General features: G+C 52.2%; 7 protein-coding genes; 3 read left to right on the top strand and 4 right to left on the bottom strand.

Annotated features, from left to right (window-relative positions):
• Nucleotides 1–511: 511 nt before the first annotated feature.
• RCC_05449 (probable SDH1-succinate dehydrogenase (ubiquinone) flavoprotein precursor, mitochondrial) lies at nt 512–2,622 on the top strand (the record flags this gene model as incomplete). XM_023770720.1 has 3 exons in its annotated part: nt 512–1,195; nt 1,249–1,449; nt 1,501–2,622. The coding sequence occupies 3 exons, from the start codon at nt 512–514 to the stop codon at nt 2,620–2,622; spliced, it is 2,007 nt and encodes a 668-aa protein (XP_023626488.1).
• A 642-nt stretch (nt 2,623–3,264) lies between these two features.
• RCC_05448 (related to ammonium permease MEPA) lies at nt 3,265–4,517 on the top strand (the record flags this gene model as incomplete). XM_023770719.1 has 5 exons in its annotated part: nt 3,265–3,417; nt 3,471–3,614; nt 3,674–3,968; nt 4,046–4,282; nt 4,348–4,517. 5 exons carry the CDS (start codon nt 3,265–3,267, stop codon nt 4,515–4,517), a joined length of 999 nt encoding a protein of 332 aa, XP_023626487.1.
• A 167-nt stretch (nt 4,518–4,684) lies between these two features.
• RCC_05447 (uncharacterized protein) lies at nt 4,685–5,206 on the bottom strand (the record flags this gene model as incomplete). The annotated part of the gene is made up of 1 exon (XM_023770718.1): nt 4,685–5,206. The coding sequence occupies one exon, from the start codon at nt 5,204–5,206 to the stop codon at nt 4,685–4,687; it is 522 nt and encodes a 173-aa protein (XP_023626486.1).
• A 2,770-nt stretch (nt 5,207–7,976) lies between these two features.
• On the bottom strand, nt 7,977–9,391 carry RCC_05446 (related to ring finger protein 11; the record flags this gene model as incomplete). XM_023770717.1 has 2 exons in its annotated part: nt 7,977–9,129; nt 9,252–9,391. The coding sequence occupies 2 exons, from the start codon at nt 9,389–9,391 to the stop codon at nt 7,977–7,979; spliced, it is 1,293 nt and encodes a 430-aa protein (XP_023626485.1).
• Nucleotides 9,392–10,487: 1,096 nt separating this feature from the next.
• On the bottom strand, nt 10,488–12,518 carry RCC_05445 (uncharacterized protein; the record flags this gene model as incomplete). XM_023770716.1 has 3 exons in its annotated part: nt 10,488–11,714; nt 11,768–12,324; nt 12,470–12,518. The coding sequence occupies 3 exons, from the start codon at nt 12,516–12,518 to the stop codon at nt 10,488–10,490; spliced, it is 1,833 nt and encodes a 610-aa protein (XP_023626484.1).
• A 396-nt stretch (nt 12,519–12,914) lies between these two features.
• RCC_05444 (uncharacterized protein) lies at nt 12,915–13,965 on the bottom strand (the record flags this gene model as incomplete). XM_023770715.1 has 3 exons in its annotated part: nt 12,915–13,157; nt 13,276–13,856; nt 13,914–13,965. 3 exons carry the CDS (start codon nt 13,963–13,965, stop codon nt 12,915–12,917), a joined length of 876 nt encoding a protein of 291 aa, XP_023626483.1.
• Nucleotides 13,966–14,665: 700 nt separating this feature from the next.
• RCC_05443 (related to histidine kinase) lies at nt 14,666–19,283 on the top strand (the record flags this gene model as incomplete). XM_023770714.1 has 6 exons in its annotated part: nt 14,666–16,533; nt 16,658–16,715; nt 16,772–17,417; nt 17,475–17,503; nt 17,575–17,723; nt 17,780–19,283. 6 exons carry the CDS (start codon nt 14,666–14,668, stop codon nt 19,281–19,283), a joined length of 4,254 nt encoding a protein of 1,417 aa, XP_023626482.1.
• Nucleotides 19,284–19,290: the final 7 nt, after the last annotated feature.

Here is a 19,290-nt window from a genome sequence, read left to right as displayed (position 1 = left end):
GACGTTGCTCAACCATGAGTGGCAATACTACTGTCCGTGTCAAGCTCCTTTCCCCGTATCATCGTTATTCCCAGGGCTACATCACAAGCTCTCTGTTTCCCTTTCACGATTTGCCGCAAGTGCCTATTCTGTTGTGCGGACCGGACTGCGATCTGGATCTAAAGCCGGGAATAATATGCGGGAATAATGTCCCATGGCGGGGTGAACGAATGAGCTGGCGACGATTTGTACCCACTTTGGTGACCGAGGATGGGGCATGCAGGTTGAACGTGGACGTTGACGGCATCGTGCTTCTTTGGACGGGAAATACCTATCCTTTTAGACCAGGTGTGTGTGGGAGCGGTTGGTATACTGTTTGATCTGTCCTTTTCCTCCACCTCTCTCTGCTTTTCCCTCTCTTCACTCACCTTGCCACTGGACTGGACTGCAAGAAAGACGTACAACCTCTAGCAACAGCAGCCATTGAAGAACAGCTCTCAAAGACGAATTGATACAGAGCATTTCATTCACAATGGCTCAACGAGCAGCATTCCACTGTCTCCGCCAAACCTCCTCCCCCTTCCAATCCTCGCCTTCAACTCTCCTCCGCAACTCCAACCCAACATGGCTCCGAACAAAACGAACCCCCAACATCTCCTCCGTTAAAACCCAACATAGAACCCTCCTAACCCAAGCCCAACGCCGCCGAGCCACAACAGCCGCAGGAACAGCCATACCCACAACCTCCCAACCCATAATCGACCACCACTACGACGCAATAGTAGTAGGAGCCGGCGGCGCCGGTCTACGAGCAGCCGTAGGCCTCGCAGAATCCGGGCTAGAAACAGCCTGCATAACCAAACTCTTCCCGACTCGCTCCCACACCGTTGCCGCTCAAGGTGGAATCAATGCTGCGCTGGGGAATATGACCGAGGATGACTGGAGATGGCATATGTATGATACTGTCAAAGGGAGCGATTGGTTGGGCGATCAGGATGCGATTCATTACATGTGTAGGGAAGCGCCTAAAGCTGTGTATGAATTGGAGAATTACGGAATGGCGTTTAGTAGGACGGAGGATGGGAGGATTTATCAGAGGGCGTTGGGGGGTCAGAGTTTGAAGTATGGGAAGGGAGGGCAGGGGGTTAGATGTTGTTCTGCGGCGGATCGGACGGGGCATGCTATGTTGCATACTTTGTATGRGCAGAGTGTCAAGGTAAGTCTTTTGATCTTTGATGTTCTGTGGGACTTTGCTAATTTCTTGAACAGCATAATACCAATTTCTTCATTGAGTATTTCTGTATTGATTTGCTGATGGTTGATGGAGCCTGCGTGGGAGTGCTGTGTATGAGCATGGAAGATGGGACATTACACAGGGTGTTTGCGAGGAATACGGTTCTTGCTACTGGTGGTTATGGTCGGACATATTTCTCTTGCACATCTGCGCATACATCGACTGGAGATGGAAATGTACGTCCCCTCTCCCTTTCTCAACACACACGCTGACGTTCTACTTACTAGGCCATGGCTGCTCGGGCAGGTCTCCCCAACCAAGACTTTGAATTCATCCAATTCCACCCCACAGGAATATACGGTGCAGGAGTCCTCATTACTGAAGGATCTCGTKGTGAAGGTGGCTACCTACTCAACTCGAATGGAGAACGATTCATGGAACGCTATGCTCCCACAGCCAAGGATCTCGCTTCACGCGATGTTGTTTCCCGCTCTATGAATATGGAAATCCGAGAAGGTCGCGGTGTTGGACCGGATAAAGATCACGTCTACCTGCAACTGTCTCATCTCCCTCCAGACTTGATCTACGAGCGATTGCCGGGAATTGCAGAGACGGCCTCTGTGTTCTCTGGGGTGGACGTCACGAAAGATCCTATCCCCGTGCTGCCTACAGTCCATTACTGCATGGGTGGCGTTCCTACAAACTGGAAGGGAGAAGTCCTCAACGTCGACCCCGTCACTGGAGCCGAGAAGCCTGTCGAGGGACTGTACGCAGCTGGAGAAGTAGCCTGCGTGAGCGTCCACGGAGCCAACCGTCTAGGAGCAAACTCCCTCTTGGACATTGTAGTCTTCGGCCGTGCCTGCGCGTTGGAAATCGCGGATAAAAACGAAAAGGGAATGCCTCATAAAAAAGTCCCCGAAGACATCGGAATGGATCACCTAGCTGAGATGGAGAAGATCCGAGAATCGAATGGCGATATGCTCGGCGCACAAATCCGCAGCGACATGCAAAAAGTCATGCAAGCTGACATCTCCGTCTTCCGCACCGAAGAAGCTCTCGAGCAAGGAAACAAGCGATTGGAAAAAGTCCAGAAGGATTTCAATGAGCGGTTGGCTGTCAAGGACAAGTCGATGATTTGGAACTCGGATTTGGTGGAGACGTTGGAGATGAGGAATTTGTTGACTTGTGCGGCGCAGACTGCTAAGAGTGCGTTGGTGAGGAAGGAGAGTCGGGGTAGTCATGCGAGAGAGGATTTCCCGGAGAGGAATGATAAGGAGTGGATGAAGCATACGCTGTCTTGGCAGAAGGATATTGGGGATGATGTTCAGATTGGGTATAGGAAGGTTGTGTTGGATACGTTGGACAAGGCGGAGATGGAGAGTATTCCGCCTGTTAAGAGGACTTATTAGATGTAGAGCAAGAGAGGGGGGAAGAAGGGAGGGGAGAAGCAACATGAGTCTTGTCTGACGTGTTGGAGTTTCGCCTACGTGATGATGGTATGTTCTGTTTCCTTCGCTTAAAGTATTCCATCGTTGATTCATATTGGTAGGAATGAAGACAAAAGAGGAGAAAGCTGAGCGGAGCATACTTCCATATTCTCCCTCTTCAACATCATAAGGGTCTTGGTCGAGTACATTCCGACAGACCAACAAAACGAGAGTCACAAGTAGTGAATTTTGCTCCTCGAGATTGACCGTAGCAAGTTCAAGTGCTTTTAATCGTTCTTGAGTATTATTGATTCTACAGCACAACAGCTTATGCCCAGCATTTCCAAGATTTCTTGGCCGCTCGCATATCAATCGAAGAACGATAAGCAGGACCCAGACCTTATCTCTCCATACTACTGCACGCAGTCGCCTATGCCCCAAGCCAAAAATGCTGCGAGACGAGGACCTTTCTTGGAATGTGGCTGTGATACCTATCTCTGGGCATGGATCAGATGTATCTATAAGCCATCTACCTGTCCACACAGCCGACTCTACTTCTACTCCCCTGAGATAAATTCGACATAACCGTCTACGGAGACTAGGTACTCCAGCACAGCAACTACAATGAGTGAAATTGCTCAAATCAGCGAGTGGCCCGCATGGAACGACAATCCGAATGGAGGAGATCCTCTAACTCAGGACTTGACTTCGCCATACGATAAAGGCGATTYATGTTGGCTGGCAGTCTGCACCATTCTGTGCTGGCAAATCACACCAGTGAGTTCCCCCAACTGGAACAATTCGCTCAAATCACCCTGCTGACATGACAGTTGACAACTCCATCACAGGCCATCGGATTCCTCTATGCCGGAATGCACAGACGTAAAGCAGCCTTAACAATGGTCTTTCAATCGCTCTTCTGCGCCTGTGCCTGTGGGATTCAATTTTGGGTTTACGGGTATTCTCTCTATCAAGTTCGTTATTCCCTCTTCTCCTCCACGTCAAGACCTACCTCCCACTCACATCCACACAGTCCCGCACGACGAACCACTTTCTTGGAAACATGTCTCTAGCAGGCCTGCATAATGTTTTAGCACAGCCCTCATTGGCAAATTCAGATATCCCTGATCTGCTCTACGCCTGTTTCGGCTTCACATTCGTCACTGCAACAGCCATGATTCTCGCAGGCGCTATGCTCGAGAGAGGAAGATTATTCCCCAGCATGTTATTTTTGCTCTGCTGGACGACATTCGTGTATTATGTGTTGGCGTACTGGGAATGGAATCCCAATGGTTGGCTGTTGAAACTTGGCATTCTTGACTTTGCAGGTAAATTCGTAGTCGCTCCCAACCCCTTTCAATCTTGCAAGTTACTGATCAAAGGATTTTTTTTTTTTTTTGCACAGGTTCCGGACCTATACATATAGCCAGTGGATTTTCTGCTTTGGCATGGTCAATGATGTTGGGTCCGAGAATCTCAGAGACTACCATGACCGATCGTAGGAAGATTGTGCACCATAAACCCCACAACCCCTTTCTCGTTGGCTTGGGCACGGTTTTCATCTGGTTTGGCTGGTTCGCTTTCAACGGTGCCTCCACTGCAAATCTCAGCTTGAGATCCATTTACGTGATGATCAATACGAGTACGTCAACCTTCATATCTCTTAACAATATTTCGAGTCTACTGACCCATTGAACCTCCTCTTAGACCTCGCAGCCTGCGGTGGCGGTATAACATGGTCTCTCCTCGAATACTTCCACACAGGCAAATTCTCCATCATAGGTTTCTGCTCCGGCATCATCTCTGGTTTAGTAGGCATCACACCCGCCGCAGGCTTCACACACCCATCTACGTGGCAGTTCTTATTGGCTTCTTAACAGCCCTTTGCTGTTTCTACACCAATAAATACAAATACCTCCTTTCCTCCCTCAAGTCGACATGAGTTCCACCCACATCTGCAAGACAAGCAAACGGTCAGTACATCAACCCCAAGTGACAATGATTTCCTCAACAACTTACTCTTCCAGAGCCACCACCAGCCGCTTCATTCTCCACCTTGTAAATCGCCGCAGGCCTCGCCATTTCCCCATGCAACAAGGCAATTAATTGGCTCAAAGGAAACGATCAGAGTAGCATAGATCGGACCATGGCGCGTGAGCGTCCGATAGACAGCAGCCTGATCAATCTCCTCACGCATGGACGCGGCGGCAAGCTCGCTCCAAAGTCCATCGACTTGCATCGTGGTGCAGGGGATGGAGATCTTGACGTGCTTCATCAAGTCCACGTGCGTCTGAGGCATTTTGGCGATCCACTTGGTGACGTCTGTCACTCCTTGGTGGGAGAAGACGCGGGCGTCCCAATTCGGATCTTGGACGTGGAATGTGGTGCGGCTGTAGTATTTTTCTGCGAACTTGGCGCGTGTCTTGCGGCTCATTTGCAGGAGCATTGGTGGTTTGTAGGAATTTTTGATGATGACGGTGCCGGGGAGGAGGTGCTCTAGTGTGAGCTCGAAGATGTCGTCTTGCAGCTCTTGCGGAAGCCCCTTGATGTGCGCGCTGAGGTCCATGGTGGCTGTACTGAGGAGGTTTGATGGCTGTTGGTGTTGCTGTTGTGAGGGAGATGGAAGCTGAAGTAAAGCTAGAGTCCAGGAGGTGCAGCAACAAGAAGATAGATTAAAAAAAAAACAGCCTAATGATCGCCAGATTGTCGACTTGATCATCAATCTGATCCTCGAGCTTGGGCTCAGATCACTACTCGTCCGCTGGTGCGTATGGCTTTGCTCACCTATCGAATGGGCGGCTCCTTGATGATTCCTCAAGCCGAATTCAGCAAGCAGTACTCTCCTAGATGATGGATTGAACAGCTTCTGTAGGCCAGCGAGAAAGAATTAGAGGAGATGATGGCGTGGAAGGCCACTCTTGAAAAGTAGGCCTTCCCGTAAGTACTACTCCTTCCTCGTTGAAACTGCTCATACGACTCTTTGGCGCCCTATTCTTCTCTGCTTCACCCATTCACCTTCTCCTCAACACCTTCGATCTCGACGACCTAGGCTCCACCTCTAGATTCCTCTATTCCTTCCACCACCACCACGGTGACCTTTTGACCTCACTGAATACATCCCAACAAGTCTCCGCCGAACAGACAGCCAGCAGAGGACCTATCTCAATCCAGCCCTCCAACCCTCCAACCCGGTACCAACCCCGATCCGTTCATCGAACCTCGTACTGGACTTCACCGGCCCCAACATGCTCCGACGACAATCCTCCAGACTGTTCAACCAACGACGCAGAAGCACCAAGTTCCTGGAATCACGGCGCTTAACATGGCAGCCAAACACAGGGGCTTGAAAATCTATCTCGCACCAATCCTTAGCTTCTGCGAATTTGCAGCGGAAAGTGCGGTCGAGTTGAAGAGCGGATGGGGGAATTGTAGGTTGGAATGATGAAAATTCTGGGCAGCATGGAAGTACCTCCTGCAGAGGTGTGGAATTTCAAAAGGAAGCACTTTGTGTACTGTAGTCGAGAATCATATCGAAGAGCTCTTGAGGGAGGTCGTGAGATCCTTGAATTCAAAAATCATGCCGTGGCATCGATGTCACTCATAGAGGATATGCTCTCAGGGGTCATATTCTTCGGACAGCATGGTCGGAGGCACTTTTAGGCGTTGAAAGAGTGGGAAACYGATAGAAGTGGAAAATGAATGCAAGGACTTGTCACCGTAAAACACAACATGTAGATTCGTGCTCCGCATGAAGAGGATACTTATGATGGTAGCTTTCTTGCTATCCGTGGCAGCAAGCAAGCTAGGACGACTCATCTCCAAGTTCAAAGAAAATTCAGCAATATAAGGAATTGAATTGAAGGACGGAATTTAAATGAAGACGAAATGTATTTTCCTCGCTGTGCTTGATTAAGAATGGATGCTAACGATGGAAACGACCGACGGAATAAAAAGGAGGTGGCTGGCACGCATTAACAAGCGTCTTTCCATCGAATGCCCTTACTGCCGATATAGTGTAGCAAGTACCCTACATGTAGTGTATTTCTTACGTCGAAACTTGTTGAGGATCTGTCTGAGCCTTGGTTACGTGTTTCCATTCGATATTAATGGCACGATCAGGATTATGCAGAAATGTCTTCCATAAATCTCGTCTGGCCGGACTGATACTCCTCCACACACATCACCTACAACGTTTTCCGTGCTTCTCTTCGCCATCCGAATGCATCGTATTATCACGAACGCCTTGAAAGTGAACGCCAGCCTTTGACTGTCGCACGGGGGGGGAACAGCAGCATCAGCATCAACGCACGATATCCACCCCGACAACAAATCAGCATTCCCCCACAACAATAGAACAAACTAGACTTTGCAACGCACCATTCAACAAGCACAATAACACAATTCCAACAGCACAACCTTCCAGCCAAACGTCAGCACTCAAATCCGTGGGGATCCAGAAAGCTGCTCAAGTCTGCACAAACCATGACAACAACCCTCCAAACCCGCCTAAGGTCGATTGGATAATGGACAATGGATACTGCCAAACCAAGCGGCTCTCCACAGCATCAAGTTCCACAAGAAACAGTCTCGGAATCTTCCAAAAGCAATGCTTACTATATATACTAGTATACTTCAGCTTTGGATCCGCCTAACGTTAGAGCTTTCCGGGTCCTCGATTTAAAGCCTTCGTTGCGCTTTCATCTCCATCAGCAAAAAATGTTCAACATGATCGATTATCCACAATTCGAGAGACTTGAGGACTTGGGTTTTGAATCGCTGTGGGAGTGAGATGCAGTATATATCTGACGTACCCGCAAGGACGCTGCCTATGTGTCCTTTCTTCGCTACTTGCCAAAGGCTTTCAGATCAGGTAGCCTGAATATATGGGATCTGCATACAATAGGGAGAAGAAAGGGGAAGATGAGCGTGGGGTTGGCAATAGATAGCCTCCAGCGTCAACGTTATTCTAGCCGGGACAATGAGATGAAGATGGTGCACACTCGTAATGGATTCGGTCATTCATCACTCACTACATACTGACAGGCCTCCGCTCTTAAAGCCAGCCTGACTTCACGCCATTCCTCCACATCTACCGCCATGCTCGTGGATGCCCCGTGGGATGCCCTCATCAGTGCGCAGGTAATGCGCACCTCCGTCGCCGCCGCCAGACAACAAAAATTTGCTCACTTCCGTGAACTGTTCATCGCTTCGTATATACACATAACTTCGCTTGCAAAAGTGACCGCGCAAAAGTTGAGAGAGTCGTATTCCCTTTCCGCAGAAAGGTTCTGTTGTAATCACCAAAAAAGAGCATCCTCGATCTCGAATTAACTTCATCACCTCCGAGTGCCGGCTTCGAGCTCGCTCGCTGTGACAGTGGTTTCCTCGACAGCACCGTGCGGCGTAGTAGCCTGCGGCTGAGATGTGCCTCGTGTGAAGCGTGGCATTGTAGGTAGCCTGGATCGCCATGTTCGGGCGGGTTGCTGAGATGCAGTCTCCGTAGATGTCGGCTGCGTGGCGGTAGTTCCTTGTGCTTGTTGTGTGGCTGGCGAGGCGAAGAATGTCCGATCGGTCAATGAATCGCTGGCGTAGAATCCTCGGTGAGCAAACAGCATGCGTGGTGGTCTGAAAACAACACCTCTGCTGGATATCCACGCCGTCTGGGGAGGGTTGGGCATGCCGCGGCCAGGTCTTCGCGCGCCATCCTGAACATCCTCTCCTGCTGGTCTGGGTTTTGGGACATAGTAGTCGGCTTTGCAGAGTGGGCAGCATGCCCTTCTACTCGTCAGCCATGGGTCGACACAGGATCCGTGGAAAGCATGGCCGCAGGTGAGACCTCGCACATCGTCCTCATCATCAAGAGTGTCGAGACAGATCGCACAAGAGTCGCCAGGCGCTCCCAGCATCTCAGGAGGGGCAGCGGTCCGGATGGGATCATCCTCATCCTCATCAGCATCAGCATCAGTCGTTAGCGAGTCTTGCCTCCTTTCAGCAACCGGTGTTTCCGCAACCTCGAGTGTTTCCACAGTGCCGGCCTTGTCTGTCTTGTCTCCCWCCGTCACAGCAGGTGCCACATCCGACGGCCGTCCATCCGCAATCGCATTGGCGTGATCCTCGCGTGCCATACTCAGCACAGTCTGTGGCCGTGCAGACTCGGCCGAGTGTTTTCCCAGGTCCACGGTCGAGTCATTTCCAATACCATCAGTCTCGCCATCCACATTCCTCACGCTCGGCGCACGACTCGGCGGCGCCGTGACACCACCCACGGCAGGGAGGCCCTCGGCTTCACGTCTCGACCGCCAGACCTTGTACTTGGTCAATGGAAAGCGCTCATTCACATCCTCCATGGACATGAGCTTCTTCTCCTTCCGCCGGCGGCGCTGATGCTGCATCGTGGCGAGGTCGATGGGTTCTCCATTCTCGTTGAGAGTGCGCGCAGCTCGACTGCGCTGGTTGTATCGAAAGCAGTACTTGACGCCGACAATGATCCTGCGCGTGACGTGCGGTTAGCCTAGTGCGACCAGGGCCTACTAGGGCAGGTACGACGCTGTGTGCGGGACAAATGCGGCAAGTGAAGACCATGGTTGTGGGAATATTAGGCAGGTACATACCAGAGATTCGTGAAGACGACACCAAAGCCCAGGGCGACGAAGAAGAGCAGAGGGGAGTTGGTCGGGCTGTTTCCTCCTCCATCCTTGCCTCCTGTAGGTGTGGCCGTGGGCGCGCTCGTGGCGCTGGCCGTGGTCGACATTGTGGGGCAGCGGTGGCGGCGGAGGGTGAGAGGCGGCGACGTTGGAGATGCTTGGTCGCAATCAATCAATGCAAAGAGGGATGCGCTGCCATGTGACGGCGACAGCGACAGCGACACCGGCGTGCTCTTGAACCGCTCGATGATGTGTCGATAAAGAAGGATGTCTTGCTTGGAGCTAGCGTGGCGATGAACTAGCGGCGGGACGTGTGGGTCCTTGGTGCGGAGTTTGAGTCAGGCTGGCGCGGGAATCCGGCCAAGTCACTTCCAAGGTTCCTCTGGGGAACTCGATTAGGACAACAAAGGTGCGGTGGTGTGTGAAGGTTCCAAAGCCACGCGACGGTGAACACACGCTCGGGATCTGATCGGCAAGTCGGGCAGCGTGATAAATCTCGTTGTCTTCACATCTGTTATTTGTGGACGAGGAGGCTATTGGCAATGAGTCGTGGACCGCGTAGCCATCACAGATGATCAATGATCAGGAGACACCAAGAGGCGGGCCTGGGCGAGTCCTCGGCGACGACGACGACGACTTTCTGGGCACTACGGCGCACAGATGTATGTATGTACATGGTGCTTCACTCCACTTATCACAGCAGAGCCGCGAATCTCGGTTCGAGCGGCTCTCGAGATTTGGGGATGACGAGTCTATGAGGCTTAGGGTTGGGGTTGGGGTTGGGGTAGTGACATCTCACGTTGCAGGAACGCAAGCCATGTGGTTGACATGCTTACTGGAACGTATCAAGACAATCGCCGAGATATTGAAAACGTCTCACGACGTGATGAGGTGTCATCCTGCGGCTACATACCTATGCTAGCATGGAAGTGGTTTTATATTCACCTCGTTTCACGTTCCATGTAAATCTGATGCATCATCCTTCGTTTGCGTACTGCTACATCCATGGCTACGTCCATGTCCGTCTGCGTCGGATGGTAGTCTCATTATCTCTCATCTGTCATGATCTAATCCTCATCTCCTCGTGACACTCAATGCGACAACAAGACCTGCCCCATTCTACAATCGCAAACCTCCATCATCATCAGCCCATCAAACGTTCCCAAACACCTCGCTAACAAGTCAAACCTACACATGATCCCATCACGACGAAGCCTTCAACGTCCCACAAACCGAGCAAGTCCACCACTTATGCTCCATGAACGTACCGCAACGACACTTCCATCCCAGACTCTCGTCGCGTACAGAAGGCTTGCTCTCCGCTTTCTGACTCTGTCTTGGTACGACATGTGAAGCGACTGGCTTCTGTTTGGGCGGCTGCGCTTTCAACAGCACAGCTTGGGACCGCTCAACACCGCACGCATCGCAGGCGAGGAACTGCAACGGGTTGATGCAAGTGCATACCTCGCATGCCCATTCGTTTCCTGGAGCAGACGCAGGGATGGAGGTCGTTGGTTTTACGTTAGAGTCGATGGTCCCTTCCATGATGCGTTTCTGCTTGGGTGGATGGACAGGTGCAGGACTTGATATCGATCGGCTTGAGGTGCGCTTGCGTTTGCTGAACGTGTCTTGCTCATGGTCTTGTATGTCATTCGTAGGGGTGATTGCCCGACCAAGGTTCCTCGCCTCGACAGCACCTTCATCACCGTCAGGTGATACAGTGCGTTCGTGGTCCTCAGATTGTATATGGCGGCCTGGCAGCGCTTGCTTGGCCCCGTCATCCAGCGCTGAAGACTCACCAGCGCATCGTACACTATCCTCCATAGCCCACTTCATCTGCTCCTCCTCGCTGGGATGATCATGACGGCCGTTCAATGTTGGCCGGCTTGGTGCAGCGTCGTACAGCCCGTTCTTCGCACTCCAGGATAATCCGCTGCCAATTGATGATCCTTCAAAGGATTTCTTGAGCTTCTGATCCTCCTCCTGCTCCATCAACTCCTGAAGTGCTTTCGCGATGGCCAAGTTGTTGGCGTCATCTTCTTCAGCCTTGGTCTTGAAAGCACTGCTCTCCGCTTGTTGAGACAGCTCAATGGCATTGTGAGATCCAGAAGCACAACCAGAACTGATTGCTTTCCGTCTAATCGCCTGGTCGGCCATGACTCGGCGTATGTCTGGTCCTTGGAGATGGACAGGCGTGCCTCCCAGCTTCTGTCCGCTGCCGCTGAAGAGAGCGCCTTGCGCCCTCCGCTTTTCTGCGTTGACACGGGCAATCTCTCGCATTTCATGTGGAGGTGGCACGCGACCGCTGGACCCTCCCAGCTTCTTACCTTCTGACAAGAAACCTTCGCCAGTGTATCCGTTGCGTACCAGAACTTCGTACTCATCGCGAAGCTCTTCCCATAGTTTGTGGAAGTCGGAGTCGTGAGGGCCCTGCAGTGCGGCGTTAGCATATACATGCATACCTCGATGAACGATATTCACACCCAAATGTTGTGGCAAAGCTCATGTAGCAAAGTGTCAACTACCTCCTCAAATGGTAGAAACAGATCGTGGTTGTGGTGATATCTCAATCGAATGCAGATCTTGTAGCCCTTGTTAATATTCAATCCGAGCAAATTCTGCTCCGGAGGAAGGAACTCGGCCAACACCTTGACACGCCAGCAGTGTTTCTGCATGATGGGCTTGACCAGAGAAGACGCTTTCCTCAACATCAGCAAGGCCGCATCGCCTCGTTCCTGTCCCGCTAGATGCTCATAGGTGGAGAAGAGTGGCTCATGCTCTTTGAGCTGCATGGCTGTGGAGCGCTGGACGCCACTGGGACCTCCCTTAGAGGAACCCTTGTTGTGTCCGCGATATCCTGGGCCATCATATGGATTGCCGAGTGGGCCACCATAGGGATGGCCGGCCATGGCGGAAGGGCGAAGTGTGTATTGAAGGGGATCGAGAGCTGTTATCTTCCAGCCCAATCTTTGTATTTGGTCGATAACGCGTTCTCCCCAGCGAGGCCACGTCAGTGCAATGCGCGCGTCGAATGATTTGGCTGGCAGGTGATTGTCTTTGTCAGGAGAGAAGATGAAAGAGGCGTGGCGAATCCACTCGAGGGGCCGCGTAACGAAGACTTTCAGATGTCGCGAACCTGAGATCGCAATAATCTCGACGATTGCATGCGATCAAATGGGACTTACTGTAGGTCAGATGTATCAACAGATCCGCATGGTGGCGACGAAATTCCATCAGGCGTGTTGTGCTGTCGAGATAAAATGGTCTGCGAGGTTGAAGTATACGAGGTCGCGTCTTCTCACTGCAACTAGTTCTAGCGCGAGCAATACTTTTATCCTAGGCAGGTAGGTAACAACTGCTACGAAGTACCTTACCTCCTATGCAGTTGAACTTTGGTTATAACTTGCAACAATGATCCAGCAAACATGCGGCAGAAAGGCTGTCCGGGATTCTATAACTATGTACATCCCCAGGCTTGAAGTCCCAAACTACTTTCCACATTTCTCCTTATTTGAGCACATACATGCGGAGAGACATGGCGAGTGAATCTCCTAACCCAAAAATCACGGAGGTGTAATCGACCTAATGGCGCCCAAGCAATAGCAGCGTCATCGTTCATCCTGTATCTTGTCATCGAGATGCCTGTCGCAAGACTCCGACGTGAACAACAAAGCCACTGCCAGTCTTCAGCCCTGTCGAGAGTAAGTCGTTGGGCACTCGCCATATCCGAAATGCTCGATGGAAAGCCTCAAGCCACTGCTCGAACACATCCGGCTGTCGCAGTTGCTGTGCGATAACGAACAAGGTGGTCTGGCCTGGAGATTCGCCGTCTTCGCATAGACGCATTTTGCCAATGTCTTCGCAACACTGCACCTAAAAGCGGAGGGTAGTAGGGTTAGCAATGCGTTGGAGAATCCTGGTATGAGGCTCATCGTAACAAAATAGCCATGTCGAACTACTCTGCATGTCTTTCCCCCTGCGATTTACTTACCAGCGGATCAATCAACGCATAGTTGTATACGCAGTCGCAGGCTAGAACCAGGTCTAGGCCAGATTCCAGCCCATTTGCACGAAGTACGCTGGCGACATCGTCGCTTTCCCAATCCAATGCAAAGGCTTCAATGTTGCTTTGCGGCATTGGGACATCTGAAGGCGTGTTCTTGCTTGACTTGCGTTTCTGCTTCGAAGCTGGGCCGGCTGTGTTGGCAGCGATGTTGGCTTGCAATGCTTTCATCACATACGCCTGATCAGTCGCGACCACTTTCCGAACCCTTGGAGCTACGATCAATGGCACAAGACCGGAGATACCTGCCCCTAGCTCAATCACACTTTTGATGGAATCTGAGGCGAACAGTGGATTTTGCGGCCAGGCCATCCATTCCGCAAGCAGTACTGAACTTTTCCATACGGCAGCACCGGTGGTCCCGCCACCTCGTGCTGATTGTAGTATTCCTGGAGATTGCGAGAGCTCAAAGTCTCGCCCGGCGATAGAAATCTCAAGGAGGGGGGCTTTTGGATCGACCATCCCTAGGTCTTGAGAGACAGCGGGCTGAGAAAAGATGTCGAAAGTCTCTGTACTTACATGTTACTTGTGGTTCTTGCCTGGCGTGGACAGCTCATGTTGCTGACCTTCGTCGACATCCTCGATCTCGTTTCCGAGCTTTGCAAGGACCGAGTCCATAGCAAGGACCTAATTAGACGAGTTGGTGGCTTGCCGATTGTTGATGTGAGATGACAGCTCCACACGAGGGGGGAACCGAGWGGTGTTCTTGCCTCAAGCAGTTTAGTGCCCCGAGCCTAGGGTCGATCAACGGACGGCGGCATGCGAGGGTGAGCGTCACAAATCGTCCTCTTCCACGGCCATCGTGGTATGAAATGGCAATACTGCAACACCTGCTATTTCGTGCCTGATCGGTAAGTGTGCGTGAATCCTCCGCTCCTCTTCCTCTTCGTTGTCCGCACCCTTCACCGTCTCGAAAGCCAGGGATCCCTTCAGATCCCGGGGTGAAGTGGAAGTTAGAAAGTCACCACCACGTTCTCGCCCGCATCTAGACGCGCCTACACACGTTCGCAAGCCACGCCGGTCCACCGAACGTCCAAGCAGATTTTTTCCCGTCAATGGACACCTACCCGTACCGGTGCATGTGCCGTATGCGCAACCCCTAGCTTGCTAAGAGTGGACCGACTTCACTTCTGTCACACTGAGGATACTACATCTACCCACCAAAAGCCGAACCGCATCTCGGAAGCACTGGAGGTTGAGTGTGAATGAGAGACGGCGGAGGCTTGGAGGGGGGTGGGTCATCACTTTAAAGTTGCACACGGGGACGGTGTGGTAAAAACATCAGCGTCAGAATTGGAGGACTACATCGAGGACAACCATGTCCCGGGCTCGTGTTGTATTCGACAACATGCCTGCGCAAGCGCTGTCGGACGTGGCCGAGGATGAAGGCAGCAATGGCGGTGACTACTTCGCGACCGACGAAAACGACAACGAAGGTGACGGCGGGTTTGACGATGGAGAGACACTTTCACCCTTCTCATACTCACGGCGAAGAGCTTCGATGCAAATCCGCATTCCTCCAAGCCACGCCAAAGCAGACATGGCTTTCGCTGCTCTGCAATACCTTCCCATGCCCGTGATGGTGCTCTCCTCCATGAAGACGGTCGTTCTGGCCAACGAAGCCATGGGCCGACTCTTGGGAATCGACTACGATGCTGAAATGGCCCAGAACCCAGACAACAACGCATTGGACACCGTGCTTAGCCACGAATCGAGGAGTCCGACTGACCTTCTCTACGGACAAAGTCTTGCTCGGCTGGGTCTGGACTTGCTCCAGGGTGGAAGTGCGGTCATGGTATCGTGGGAAAGCTTCCTTGACTCGCTCATTACCGACGCGGCCCAAACGCAGAAGAAGTCTGCGCAGGCTGGCACACAGTACGCGGACCGCAATGAAGAGGAGGACATGACACCCACGGGCAGTGTCCACCGCCGGTCAACTTCATCCATGGAGTCGGAAGCGAGTGTAGACGGATCGCGGACCATGGTCCATGATGCAGTCATGGATGTGGTGTTTAGTACTAACAGAGACCCTCGAACCGGCCTGCCCATAATGTCGCGATCGAGCAAACTTGATCATATCCAGTCTCAGATGATATGCTCAGTTTGGAGCACCGGGCCTGGCGAAGACGAGCAGTTCTTCACGCTCACTTTCACAGCCGCAACTTCCGACGGATCTTCGACCTCGTCGTCTTCAGCATCTACCAAAGCCACCAGCAGGACAGTATCTCGCTCTGCGACCGCATACTCAAACAACAGTGCACGTAGTGGCGGCCAAAGCTCGACAAGCTCGGCATCTAGTTCGCGTTCAGATCTTCGAAGATCCAATGCGCAAAGTCCGCCAGCGACAGTGACATTCCACAGCCCTTCAACCCAGCAGATGACGCCGTTCCCTCCCCGGGGCCCTCCTGGGAAATCCTCAGCAGAGGCGCCATCTATGTTTACCAAAACCAACAAACTCAAGGAAGCGTTGCTGAWCAGCATGAGTATCCCCGCGTACGCCATGTGGAAGGATGAGAGCTTTGGCCTACCAAACAAGGCTGCCGTGAGACTCATCTATCCTTGGCTTCAAGAAGGCAACTTCGAAACAGATGAGCAGGCCCGTGACTTCCTGTCAAGATACATCCTGTACCGTGGCGATTTCTCCTCAGAAATCCCGTTCGAGGAGTATCCTATCTTGAAGCTTATGAGAGACCGGGAGCGCTTTGAAGGCTATCGTGTTGGCATGTACAGTGTCAAAGACGGAAACCAAGTCCTGTTCGACGTGACTGGAGAGCCGCTATTGGGTGACAAGGGCGAATTTATCGGAGGAATCGTGCTCTTCCATGACGTGACACAATACGCGACGACGATCAATAGATACAAGACACTCTCCGAACGACAGTTTGAGAATATCTGCAACATCATTCCACAGCTCATCTGGCGCACCGACCCTGAAGGACGGCACGATTATTACAACGATCGATGGTATAGCTATACCGGCTTGTCAGTGGAGGAGAGTCATGGAGAGGGCTGGTTGAATGCCTTTGATCCCGACGACTTGGCAATAGCGGAGCCAAAGTGGCGGCATAGCCTGGCTACGGGCGATGAATATCTCACCGAGTACCGATGCAAATCTGCCAATGGAGATTGGCGCTGGATGCTGGGAAGAGCCACGCCCATGAAAGATGAGAACGGCAAGATCTTGAAGTAAGTCTACGGAACGCGACTGGCAGACCACCAAGCCATCGACAGCTACATGCCGACGTCTCTTGACTAGGCCCCCATCGCGCACCAAAACTGGGGGAGGCCTCGCTAATTGTGTTCTTTACAGGTGGTTCGGAACCTGCACGGACATACACGAATTGGTTCTTGCTCGTGAAGAGGCAAAGGTGAGTGTAGTGCGCCATGTAGTTGGAGGAATGCTGTCCTAACGCGTATCTTCTAGCAAACCCGTGCCCAGCTGGGCCGAGTCATCGAACATGGCCAAGTGACGCTCTGGGCTATAGACCGCGACTACAAGGTTGTGCTCTCAGAAGGTCGGTCAATGTCAAACGATCGAGCAGAAGATGAGTCTCGGAATCTCGTGGGCTGCGACATGTGGAAAAACTTCGAGCTTCAAGGTCGCTCTCAAGAAAGAAGAGCGTTCGAGCAGCCAATACGCGACGTGCTTACTGGCCGCAAACCGGACGAGACCATCGAGACGCAAGTTGCTACGAACAAGCGATGGTATCGAACTCGGCTATACCCACTGCTGCGTGAGGAGCGATTTGGCGGGATTGAAGGCAATGGGGGTGTCTCAATTGAGGGAGTCGTTGGTGTGAGCATGGACATCACCGAGATCCGCAAGGCTGCCGAGGAGGTGGCCATACGCGATAGAGAGAATGCGCACCTGTTGGCGCAAAGTGTGGCCGCCAAGGAGGCAAGCAAGATGAAGTCACAATTCCTGGCCAACATGTCGCACGAGATCCGAACACCCATCGCGGGTGTGATTGGAATGAGCGAGCTACTCCTGGACGACTCCTCTCAACTTACGAAGGATCAGCGAGAATGCGCGGAGAACATACAGAGGAGCGCTAACGGCCTGCTTACCGGTAAGTCAGTCCAAGGCGCGGTAATTTATGGATGAGAAGCTAACATCGTTTGTTCAGTGATCAACGACATTCTCGATTTCTCAAAGGTATGGCATGCCTATACGACGGCTATCGTACCTATCTCTGTCTATGAACTTGACTGACCCTGCACATCTAGGTTGAAAGCGGTCGCTTGGACATTGAGGAGGTCCAGTTCGACTTGAGTGTTGTAATACGGGACGTCAACAAGATGTTGAGCTTTGCGGCAGAGCGTAAAGGACTGAAGTACATCGATGACATTCAGCAGCTAAAGTCCTGGAAGGTGATGTTTGTTAAGCGTTCTGCCTCTGGCCTAAAGAACTTGCTGACTTTTACACGAACAGGGGCGATCCAGGCAGACTCCGTCAAGTCATCACAAATCTTCTCACAAACAGCATCAAGTTCACCTCGGAAGGCAGTGTCACAATGCGAGTAAAGACGCTTCGGGAATCTGACGACATGGTACAGGTGCTGTTCGAGGTCGAGGACACAGGAATCGGCATCGAGGAGGAAGTTCGAAGTAGGCTCTTCAAGCCATTCTCGCAAGCCGACAGCTCCACTGCCCGTCGTTTTGGAGGCACCGGCTTGGGCCTAACCATCAGCAAAAACCTCGTTGAGTTGATGCGGGGTGGAATATCGCTGGAATCTCGTCTCGGAATAGGCACCAAGGCCGCCTTCTGGATCCCATTCAACAAGGCAGCATACCCAAGCTCGAACTCGCCGTTAGTCAATTTAGGAATGATTCCAGACAGGCTACGATCCGAGCTGTCGCTGTCCAGACATGGTTCTGACTCGAGTCTTCCAATGGCTCCGGCCACCCCGAAAGCCACTTCTCATCAGCGCAGCGGATCTGGCATTCCTGGATATGCCCCGTGGCCCGACACCCAATCGACTGAGCAAGTACTCAGCGAGGAGGAGAGGAGTGTCACGAACATTCTTGTCGTAGAAGACAACGCCATCAACCAGCAGATAGCACTGAAGACCATCCAAAAGCTTGGCTTCCCGGTCAAGGCGGTTTGGAATGGCAAAGAGGCACTGGACTACCTGTCCGCCCCTTCTCCAGATCAACCGCGGCCCGACATCATCCTCATGGACGTGCAAATGCCAATCATGGATGGGTACAAGGCAACCTACACGATCCGGAACAGCCGAGCTTTTGCAAATGATGTGGAAGTGCGAGCTACCCCGATTGTGGCTATGACTGCGTCGGCCATCCACGGAGATCGTGAGAAGTGTCAGACCGCAGGCATGGATGACTATCTTGCCAAGCCGGTGAAGAAGCCTCACCTGGAGAAGATGCTGGTGAAATGGGCGATTGAGGGCAAAAAGAAAAGGGCGGAGCTTAAATCCAACCCTGCGGCATTGCATGTCCGACCAAGCAATACACGCGCTGCGTCTTCCTTTGCGTCGGAGTCATCAACTTCTATGCAGACTGCGCAGGAGCAGATCTCTGGCCACCTGGATCGACTGGAGTACGCAAGCCGTGCAGCAATTGAGCATTCGACCGAGAGCGAAGGGGATCGCTCTCTGCGACAGCTACATGCAGAAGAACAAGCGATCGCCCTTCGTGATAACGAATTGATCGAGGCTGGCGAAGATCCGCGCAAGAGACTCGGAAAGCTCGATGACACTCTGGGTGAAGCACAAGCTTCAACGGCGTTGACGACGGAGAACATGTCAAGGTTCGCGTTGAACAACCGCATGGAGAGGCTGTCGCGTGCTGAGTCCGGCTTGCTTGACGATAACGACAGTAGCGCCATGGCGACAGCAGCGGACACAGATACGATCATGAGGGGAACGGCACCCAGTCCTGGCCCTACTGGACTGAATGGTAATCGGCAGATATAGTAGAGGC

This window comes from Ramularia collo-cygni (assembly GCF_900074925.1).
Source record: "Ramularia collo-cygni strain URUG2 genome assembly, contig: RCC_scaffold07, whole genome shotgun sequence".
NCBI classification, from domain to species: Eukaryota; Fungi; Ascomycota; class Dothideomycetes; order Mycosphaerellales; family Mycosphaerellaceae; genus Ramularia; species Ramularia collo-cygni.
Note: the sequence above shows the minus strand (reverse complement) of the source record. Positions and strands in the feature narration are given on the sequence as shown.